This window comes from Charadrius vociferus, unplaced genomic scaffold, assembly GCF_000708025.1.
Source record: "Charadrius vociferus isolate BGI_N301 unplaced genomic scaffold, ASM70802v2 scaffold311, whole genome shotgun sequence".
Classification (NCBI taxonomy): domain Eukaryota; kingdom Metazoa; phylum Chordata; class Aves; order Charadriiformes; family Charadriidae; genus Charadrius; species Charadrius vociferus.
The window spans coordinates 2,027,567-2,038,597 of NW_009646965.1; the positions used below are offsets into that span (position 1 = coordinate 2,027,567).

Sequence of the window (11,031 nt, forward strand, 5' to 3'; positions counted from 1 at the left end):
CGCGGGGGGGGAGGCCGGCCCCCGGTCTCGCTGGGTGGCGGCAGCGGGGTGGGTTTTTTTTTTTGGCAGGGTCGGGGGTGCCTGTGGGTAAGGTTTTACGGGGGGAGGGGGGAGTCTGGGAGTGTTTCTGCCCTGTTCAGGGGATGCTTAAGCTGCTTGGGTGGTGCGGATGGCTGCGTCTGCCCCTCCGTGATGCTGGCTTGTATTTCTGCCTGGCCAAAAAACTGTGTGTCGGTGCCTGGAATTCTTCCTCAGGCTGCAGTTATTCCAAGGTAGTAGGTACCAGGGCTTTTTTTTTTTTTTTTAATTAGGTTTTTTTTTTTTTTTTGTCTTGGACTCCCATCACCAAGACTGGAAGGCGCGCAACTTTGCAGAAATGTCTGCTAGGATGTCAGGATGTGCACCCTGGTTTGTGATACCCGGTTGATGGAAGAGATGGTAAATGCCCTCTTGTTTCTGGGTTACTAAATACATATCCTCATCAGCAGAGGGTTAGTGGGCCCTGCACCTTAAGGTGGAATAGCGTGTGGTGTGTGTTTGTTTTGTTGTGCTGTTTTCGGTCCTTGCAGCTTTATAACATATTACAAAATCATAATAACTTGGTGCACTGTCTTCGATCCCTGCAGCGTTATAAAATGACCCCGCCTTTCAGGCTGAAGTTCTGTAGGCCCAGACTATGGCCAGAGGTGAAGTTTTTGGCAAAGTTGGGTTAAGTGATGTCAATGTTTAGAGATACAAGTGAACTGGAGAAGAAATGCTTCCTGTCTTGAAGGAAAAACCACCAACCCCACAACCTGTTCATCGTTTGTAGAGATTTCTATCACTGTTATTAGTTGCCTCAACTGCATTTAAAACTAATTCTGGTGGGAGCATGTGGCACATAGGTGTGTGATTGTGATTTACACTTATGCCCAAGGAAGGTCACATTGTGTATGTCCCCTCCCCACCAAATGGTGTTCAGATTTAAGGCCGTACCAGTTCCTTTCCCAGAACAGTGCTGTTGACAGCTGGGGAGGTTGCTCCTTGTTATCTGTGCCGCCAGCAGGGCTGGGGTACTACCAGGCTGTGGTACTCAGGACACAGAGGGTGGGTCTCCTCCTTCAGTGCTGCCCTTGGCATGTCCCAACCTGGAAGCAGTGAGGAGGGCTGTGTGCCTGTCTCCCTCCCTTGCACCCATCTGAGGACAACCGGCACCGAGTGGAGGTGCATCCTAACCAGTAGGGCCTGTAGGATGAGGCATGGCTGAGATCTGAGAGAGGCCATCTTGGGGCAGAATGTCTCCTCAGCTCACCCTGGAGAGCTGAAGGTCCTCACCCTGCCTGCCTTGGGCTGTACTGTTATGGGTCCTTGGTGATGGAGGTTCCTTTGCTGTTCTGTAGTGTAAAGGTTTTGCAGCTTCTCATGTGAAGGGAAAGCAGGAGTCAAAGATGTCCTGTTACCTTCTCCTGGACAGGGTACCTGTAGCAACCAGCAGTGGACGGTTAAAGGGACATGTAAATAAGCTGAATTTGAGCGATGCTTTTTTTTTTTTTTTTCTTTTAAATAATATCTGTAAGAAAGAAATCAACATAACTTGAGCAATTTCAATGACAAAAGGTGACCATTAGAAGAAAATCAGAGTTGCGTATGCCAGGCCAAGAAGTTCTAATTTTAAAATTGCCCATGCAGCCTTAATTTTATCTTCAGGTTACTGTTTACTTTAAGAAACAGTAAATAACCTCACAATTAAAGATTTTCTAAGAATATTATTCCTTTTCTGGTATATCTGGGGCTGCAGATCCTGTAAGCACTGTGTCCTCTTTTGTATATGACAAATCCCATCCGTGACAGTTGCGTATGGAAGACTTGATGCAACAAACATTTGTGCAAAATTAAGCAGATGGATCCCAATTACCATTTACTGTAGATCTGTTTCTATTGCTCTGTGAAGTCTTTAGCTATAATTTACTCCCTTTCTAAGGTAAAAGGCACATTATGGTGGTGAAATAAAACTCTCAAATTAGATGGCATGCTTACCTGCTTGCATAGTTGATCTAAACTGCCTTGATAGGCCTGTGTTAAAATATATTTAACCATCATGAATATGAACTTTTTAGGTTAGTAGCCCCACTGAAATCAATTAGACTTTTTACAGACTATTGATTGAGGAAACTAAAGACAGCAAAATCAACATAGTTCTGGTTAACCAGGAAAGCATATGGTGAATGTTAGAGAGAAGTTAGGTAACACCACAGCATTTACATTGCTGATGGGTGACTTGCACCACACCATTCCTGTGTCCTGTCTTCCTTCTTTGTGGTGGATTCCATTTTACCTTGTTTCAGCTCGTTTTCATGAGCGTGGTTTTGATTTTGTTTTTATGGTCATATCATGTTAGGTATAGCTCTCCTGCAATTTCTCAGAGCATTGATGGTGGAGGGTTATTTAAAAACATAAAAACTCCTGGCAGCTTTATTACTGTCTTAAAATCTTGTCGCCAAGGCAGTGCATGCTCTTTTTAAAAAAAAAAAAAAAATCTTTTTTTCCTTACCTTTAGTTTCTAGTAATAACTAAATTGCCTCCAATCTTGTATTACTTGGAAATCTGTTTTTAGAGGTAGACATTTCAGAAGTGCTTGTGTCACTTGAGCGCTTTAGTGCCACTGATTTTTTTTCTTCTTTTTTTAATTACTTTTTATTTTTCCTAATAGAACATAGACCTTTCTGGACTTTCAAAGGTAATACAGTACCTAAAAATGCAGGCATCAACTGGGATTTTCCAGAGCTTGAATGTAGCAAGGTATTTATCTCCTGCTAATTTTAGCAGATTGAAAATCCCAGAAGTTATCCCAGATAAATGCTATCTGCTTCTCCAGGTTCCTAAATGCCTTTGAAGTCAAATTCTGTTTTCAAAAGCCACTCAGGAACAGAGTTCCAAGGTGGCATTTAATTTACCTTTCTCTAATTTTCCAGAAGTGTTATTTTAAAATGTAGATGTCGCTCACTCTTGGCTTAAACAAAGGAACAAAGCCCATAGCGTAAACACAGTTTCTACCAATGCAGCTGGATGTGATCTGCAAAGGCCAAGATAGTGCTTCTCTCGATCCCAGTGTAGCCGTGAACAGGATTTGTTATGATAAGAAGCTAATATGACATTAACAAAAGTAGCCGTGCCTTGATCTGCAATATCACTGCTCTGCATTATTCTAGGAATGTTCATCCAGGCTTTAGATGTGATTTATAAACTTTAATTAAATAAGCCTCTCAGAACCCCTTGTTGGAAATGTGAGGTTAGTTCTAAGAACTTGAATTAACTGAGAAATAATTGAATAAAGGTTAATATGGGATAAGTTCTCCATTTTGCAGAAGAAGAAGATACAGCTTTAAATGTTGCATCGGTTGTAGTTAGTAAAGGAAACACGAGAAATAACGTAATTTCACAAGACCATGGAAGAGAGCCCTTGGGAGCTGACTGCATACAACAAGGTGTGTTCACGTTGATTCCCACTCTTCTGCTTTTGTAACTTGACAAAAGTTAACTGTGGAATAACTTTCCTCAGGAAGGTCTTTGTGAGTATTTGAGGGATGCATGTGTGTATGTATTTTGTACCTACCTATATAAAATAAATCTGCTTTGAAATATTTGGGTTCTTTTTCTTTTTAAGTCATCAGTAGCAGTAATACATTGTAATATTTGTTTAGATCTTGGAGAGTGACCGTGTTGTTAGGCTGCCAAAAGAGGAGGTGGCTAAAGGTTGTATCCCTCCCATTCCCATTAGCACAGCTGTATGTGCTGTGCGTGTTCTATGTCACATCTTCTTGCCGTCATGGAGCAGTGGGGTGGTGGTCAGGTACTATGGGTGGTTGGGAATCTTCATCTGTCCAGGAGGGTGCTGTGGGGTGCTGACAATCAGACTTCAATCCACTTCTTATACATGTATCTTTTAACCTGTCCCTGGTTGTCTGGGATGCTGCCGTTCCTGGGGGTAAAGTGTTATAAACTGACTTTGTCCTGCTTGGTGTTGTGAAAAGGCATAAAGTAGAGGCCGTGGAGTTACAGAAGTTGTCCCCTGGATCGTCCATGTTCCTGCTGGTGCTTCTTATTTCAGCATTTGTGTCTCTCTGGTCTAGATTTGAAGACGACTCCTCATCCTTCAGAAGTAGCATGCCCACGGTCTTCCTGGCCAATGATTCTTCTACAGCAAGCAGGACTTCTTCCTCATCCTGAGAAGCTTTCATCTATTCCTATGTCAGTGGCTACAAGGCCAAGAGCCAGCTCACCGCTGTCCCCACCAAAATCGCTCGGACTGGGGCCTTCCTTTCATCACGCACAAGAAGAAGAGCTTGCAAAGGTGGTGGAGCAGGACCCTATGCTGGAGGAACTATGTAAGCCTCTGTGCTGTAAGCTTTGCAATGTCACCCTGAACTCAGCACAACAAGCCCAGGCTCATTACCAGGTAAGGAAAGTAGCGGGAGGCGCAGCTTTCAGGGCTGCTGCATCTGCAGCTTCTGTAGACATACCTGTGCGGGCATGTGCACTGCCAGTAGCGTTGCTGTGGTAGCACACAGCTAAGTGTGGGCTAATGCACGAGGACTAACATAGCTTCTCGAGGGGATTTTGAGTGCTGTGTTGAGGTGGCTGCACACCAGCAGCAGCATTTGAATTAGCTTATCTGAAGCTACCTCTACAACTTCTAATGGACTGGAAGCTGTGGCTAGAACTGCTCCGTAGACATATCTTCACCCTGCTTGAATTTGCTGGTCGTCCAGATGTGCTGCAGTGCTTTCATTTCAGGTGTCACCTCTGGAGTGTGTTGCAAACTTTGCCCACAGGGACAGAGAAGTAGTACCAAGATGGGTGAAAAGACAGACACTTGTAATTTTCCCGTGTTTTATGCGATCTGTTTTTCACCTGTACCCTATTCAATAAAACAGAACTTCTGATTCCACAGACATGATTTTGTAAGACCTGGACACATGTTTTCTGCTGGATCCAGCAGTGCAGTTAGGAAAGGGAACTGCTGCCATGTGCTCGTCACTGTCTCCTTCCTGAGGTTATGCACATGACTGATCTGCTGGTGGGGCCATGTATACAAACTTTCTCTCATCTGCTTTGGACAGCATCAGCTGAGCCAGCAGAGACCAAATTAATTTTGTTCAAGCTGGTCTGGTTGACTTGTCTGAAATAGGTTAGGGATTATTTGCATATGCTTCTTTGCTAAGAGATTGAATATTTCAGTCTTATGTTACGCCATTTTACTAGTACCTTCTTGTACTAGTGCTGCGTGACATGTGGAGATAGTAACTTTCTCCACCGACAAATCCAAAAGGGTGGTTGTCCATATCCTCAGGACACCAGACTCAGATCTCAGATTTGCTGTTGGCCCTGAGACAGTGGTATCGTGCTAGTGAAAGGATAGGTTGAATTAGTGTTACGCTTCAACATCCGATTTCTGCAGTATTTGTGCCATGAAGGGACAAAAGTGCATTTATAGTACATAACTTGCATTTATGCATATGCTTTACTATATATCCACAATGCATATATACATACTCTCATGTAGCTCTATCAGGTTTTCAAAACACCATAAAGAACTGTAGTATATGTTGTCGAAGAGAAAATACAATATGAAGCAGGGTTTTTTAGATTCAGTCTCAGGTTTTAACCCATGCTTTCAACCTCATGAAAAGAAGCGTGTGTGTTCAGGCTTATCAAAAAGCTGTGCAAAACAGTTGACGTTTCATGTTTAAAATACAAAATACTAGTTTTAAGTGAAATGGAAACAGACTGAGGAACTAATTGTAACCTTACTGATTTGAGAAAATCGGTTGAAAATGAGGCCCAATTGTGCTAGGTGATGAGCATTTTGGAGAAAAGGCGGGATGCCAGCATCTCTCAAGTTCAGAGCTGTTATTTTCTGAGTGACAGCTCCTTTACCTGAGGTGCCATCTTCATGGCCACTTTCTCATTTCGGTCTCTGGATCCTTTTTCTTTCAGTGTAAGATACTATTATTAGGCCACTGACTAATCTGGGTTGTCTTTCCAGGGTAAAAACCACAGTAAGAAACTCCGAAATTACTATGCTGCCAATAGCTGTCCGGCACCTGCCAGAATGAGTAATTCGGTTGAGCCTGCTCCACCTCAGGTTGTCTCCCTTCCAGCTCAGGTAAGGCATGGGAAGGTGTCCGAGATCACGCTGCTCACTTGTCACCTAACTCCCAATAAGGCCAACTAGATCTCACGCTTTGAGGATTACTGCAGGAGTTGGGAAAGAATTTTCCTTGTGATGGTACAGGATGGTGGAAATGGCCTGTTGTGAGCTGTTTGCTTTCCTTTGAAGATGCGGATATTGATCTGCCCTTGCAGCAGAATATTGGACTTGAAATGTTCTATTTTTGTATGGGAAATACTTTGATTCCTAGGTAAGTTTGATGTGCTGCTGATTATGGTTGTTTAAGGGCAGGTATAAAAAAGCATTGTTGGAGCTGCATTTGGACATGAAGATGTGGCATCCACTCTGCACAATCATCCCTCCGTTGTGGGACGGAAGCCCACATGGAAAAAGTGCTTAGGTGCTCCTACACCCATTGCCCAGGGCTGTTGTCTAATTCCTCCTTTGTTGCTCCTTTTGCAGTGCTCATTCCTGTGTGTAGGGTGAATGGATGGTTCTCTCCGTGATCCGGATTAATTCTATCTCGGGCACATTAGAGGCAAAATAGATGATTTTTGCTTTCTTCTTCGTCACTTCTGATTGTCACGGGACTTAACAGCTAACCTGGCTCTTGCATGTGACTGTGCGGGGAACCATTGCTGGGCTGCGGGGATCAAAGCTGTGCCTGTCGTTTCCCAAAGCACAAGGCTCTGTTGTCTGTAGAAAAGCAAAGAGCATTTGCTGTAAGTGGCAGACTGTTACACATGCTGTCGGAGCCGCCAGAGGGAGACTCTGTCCCATGTAAATTGACTTTGCATCTCACAGAATGGAATCAAGAGGGCATGGGGTCCAGTCCTAGGTAGTGGGATGTGGGTGCTGTGCCTGCTGGGGTATCTGATGCATTTTTTTAATGGGGAAAATGGTCCATGGCAGTAAAAAGACTACTCTGGTGATTCATGTTGTAACATAGAAGTCAGAGTTGTGTGTGTGTCTGTAAGCTTGAACAGTATCAAAGGAGACGTGAAAGAAACTCGACTTGGCAAGTGCCGCAGTGACATGGCTGTATGAATCACTGCCGCTGCAGTGTTTACAAAGCACTTTTCTCTGGATGATACACACTGAGGAGACATAGTGGCTGCCCCGATCAGTGTGTGGTCTGACTAGACAGGCAAGGTATCCTTCATACGCAGGAGTTATGCCGGTGAGGCTGGGTCCTTCCTCTGAAGTCTTGATCCAGGTATCCTCCTACCTGAAGGGTAAGGATCAGAGGTTTGGCAGCTTTGCTATTGTTTTTTTTATCTCTTAGCGTGGTCAGGGAGCTGTGTAGAGACAGGGTACTGTGGAGAGATTAGGTATACTGTAAATAGGAGAGAGGAGCACCTTTATCTTTCAGTGGCTCTTCCTCAGTGTGAAAATCACTGTTCATCAGCTCCCACCAGTCAGGAGTAGAGGAGTTAAATCATTGCTGTGAAGTAGACAAGCCTCTGTAGTTATTGCAGAGGTTTGTTCAGATTGCTTTCCTCTCCATTTGAGGCCAGGAATTTGCTTAGATCTCAAAGAATTTGCAGATTCTCCTGGTGGATGGGGCAGGGAAAATGAAGTTCTTGTAAGAACAGTTCGGGGAGCACTTGAGAGTGTGCTAATCCAGATGCTCAAATTCCAGCTTTCTTGTTGCCTGATGATGACGATACTGGTCTTGGTCCCTGCCATGCAAATACTTCAACGATTTAACCTTCTTGTATTTCACATGCTGTCTCTCCCTTTGCTGTTAGATGGGATCCAGTAAACCAGGTGGCCGAGTGATCTTGGCCACAGAGAATGATTACTGCAAGCTTTGTGATGCCTCGTTTAGTTCTCCGGCTGTGGCACAGGCTCACTACCAAGGGAAAAATCATGCCAAACGGCTGCGTCTTGCAGAAGCACAGAATAACTCATTCTCGTAGGTATTGTTCAACTTCACGCTCAGGCTGAAAGCATGTGGCAGTGTCTCTGGCAGTCTTTTTCTCAGAAAACTCTGAATTGCAGCTGTTCATATTTGTTTAATCTGCAGGGATACAGCAGAACTAGGCAAACGAAGGGCGAGGAAAGAAGGGAATGAATATAAGATGATGCAGAACAGAAGGAATATGCATACGGTTCAAAACAACACAGGTAACTGGGAGCTTGCATCTGTTCTATACTTGGAGTAATAATGAATAATAAACAGACTTGTTTTTCTTCTGTTTCTTAGGTCTGTTTTAGCAGAGACAGGTTGTGAAAGGAGCTGGTCCTAGCTCTGCTGATCCTTCATGTCTGCATGTTTTTTCCCAGCTGCTAAAGTTGCTTTGTTTTGTCAGCCTGCTTGTTAGTTCGGTTTCTCAGTTTGTAACTTAATTTACCATCTGCCTGTCTCTAAGGCTGCTCTAAGTGGTGACAATTTTCCTGCTTTATTTTCTTGGCAAGTGGCCAGGTGCTGTGACTCCTACTGTAGCACATTGACCTGTACTTGCACTCTCATGACCAGAATGAGAGAGCATGTTAGCCTCCCTCTAAGACCATCTGTTCCTAGAATAGAGTCCTTCCTCAGGTACTACATGCTAACTTTGCCTCTTTACTATGATTTAAAGTGTGTTTTGTAGTGTCCAGCCCAGTGTCTGTTTCTCTTTTTCATTTTGAGTTGTGTTATGAGCACACATTAGCTGAAACCTTGATTCTTGGTGAAGCTTGGTTTAATCGTGTCATTCTAGCCACTGTCATGTGGAAAAGATAAATCTAGTAAAGTTCTTTCACTTTTTGATTATTTTAAACTGAGGCAGCTTATTCTAGTCAAAAGACTGTTCTAATTCTGGAATTGGAGGGCAAAGGAAAAAAAAGGACTTGACTCATCACTTAAATGATTATACTCCTGATTTTCAAAGCCCTATTGATTCTTAAGAAGACCAGGGCACTAAGCCCACTCCACAGCTTTAGAAAATACCAGCAAGTACCACTCCCCTATGTGCTACACCCCTGTAAATCTGGATCTCAGTCATATGGGAAAATAAGGTTCAGACTCTAATCAGTTAAAGAAGCTAACCTTTTTAAACATTTGCTGGACTTAGAAGTTGTCACTCAGCTGCCTCAAGCTTTTCTTTTTTATAGATAAAACAGGCTTTTCTGTTGTCTCCTCAGGTCCCTACTTCAATCCCCGCTCACGCCAGAGGATTCCTCGGGATCTGGCCATGTGCGTCACCCCCAGTGGCCAGTTCTACTGCTCCATGTGCAACGCCGGGGCCAGCGAGGAGATGGAATTCAGACAGCACTTAGAAAGCAAACAGCATAAAAGCAAGGTGTCCGAACAGCGGTATAGGAATGAGATGGAGAACCTAGGCTATGTACAATGACGCGCCACCCTTGGTAGTAGTTTGCAAATAGAGCAGCTTGTCTCTCGCCTGCTGTTTGCCACATGCCCTGCTTTGTGCTCCATTTGATAGGAGTATGCTCTCGAGCTATACATGTAACACCTGCAAACTTAATGATATGGTTAGATTTTTTTTCTATCATAATTGGCAGGATGACGCTGTGCAGGACATGAAGTGTTTTTGATGTTTGTTTGCTAATTATCTAAGGCTCTTCATTGTATTGAGTGGTGGGGAGGACTTTGTCTTCTCCCCAGCCTTCTGCATGAAAATGCAAAGCCCAAGAAGTGCTGGGAACTTCTGTTGTTCTACCGTGCAGGTGAACCATGTGCAAACCCGCTCCCCTCTTTGCACACCACAGAGCAGTGCTCCAGAATACCTCCCTACAGCAGACTGAATCTCTGGGCAGCTTGTAAAGGAGGGGCAGGAGTGGGGCCTGTGAATGTGTGAATTAGGTGGTGTGCTTGTCCACAAATTGCTGTTTGTGGCTCCCATTACAGCCCAGAGTAACTTCTTTCCACATCCTTGTAGAAAGGCTGTGTATACCTCTCCTCCTTGGAGGGTCATGCCTCTTACCACTTCATTTGTGATGCAGATTTCATTCTGAACATCTGACATTGGATATCAGCTGATTACCCCCATTCAGAAATACTCTCTTCTACCAGTTAACCACGAAAAAGGATTCTCAGTGGTTTTGGCTGGGCACCTTAATGCACCATGGGTGTAGCTCATCTCCCTGAAGAGAGTCTGTGGGGGTCTCAGTGGCTTAATTAAGTGAATTGGAAAGCAAACCTGCTCAGGTGAGAGTACTCTGCTTTGATTCTGCCTTAGACTGAGTAGGGTTGAGAATAGGTTGGAAGGAGCTGTCAGCTGTAATTTCTTTGCATATTGATGTAGAAGAAAGCAAGCGTTGGTCTCTGGCCTGCAGCTCTATTGCTCTGGGAGAGCAGGGTTGCCTGGACCTTCAGGAGCAGATATCGGTGTGTCCCACCTCCATGCCATTCCATGGACAAAGCCCAATGGGTGTTACAGAAGAGAGGTGAAATGTTCCTTTGGACTAGAGCTACCAATATTGGATGAATTTTTCCCCCCCTTTCTTTTCCCATCTCAGAATGGGTTTTAATTCCATTCCTTGATGTGAACTTCACTGTTTTAGGGACCATCAAAAATCCAAAGCTAGGTAGGATGTAAATGTCAGGGGTGATGGTTGCTTGAGTAACAGCTTTTTGGCCACGCAGAACTATTGATGCAGCTTGTTAAGCAGCTTTGTAAGTGTAGACAAACCCAAAGGGTTTGTGTCTCTCTTGATTTTCCTTAGCAAAAGTAGAAAGAAGAGAAAGAGCAGAAGTAGGGCTGACATTTATTTTTCTGCTCATTCAGGTAGATGTGAGGAGCTGTGGTTGAAATCCAGTTCTGGGTGTTTCTCAGAGATTGGCTCCAGTGGCAAGTGCGGCATGTAGGTAACCTCTGTTGGACCTGATTCACCACTGCGCTGCTACAGCTGTACACTGGTATAGCTTCATT

General features: G+C 44.1%; 1 protein-coding gene across 1 annotated transcript; it reads left to right on the forward strand.

The window, feature by feature from the left end:
• The first annotated feature begins 4,165 nt into the window (after positions 1-4,165).
• On the forward strand, positions 4,166-9,673 carry ZMAT3 (zinc finger, matrin-type 3). The gene is made up of 5 exons (XM_009895316.1): positions 4,166-4,435; positions 6,026-6,145; positions 7,903-8,069; positions 8,181-8,281; positions 9,281-9,673. The coding sequence occupies exons 1-5, from the start codon at positions 4,166-4,168 to the stop codon at positions 9,490-9,492; spliced, it is 870 nt and encodes a 289-aa protein (XP_009893618.1). The 3' UTR covers positions 9,493-9,673.
• The last annotated feature ends 1,358 nt before the right edge of the window (positions 9,674-11,031 follow it).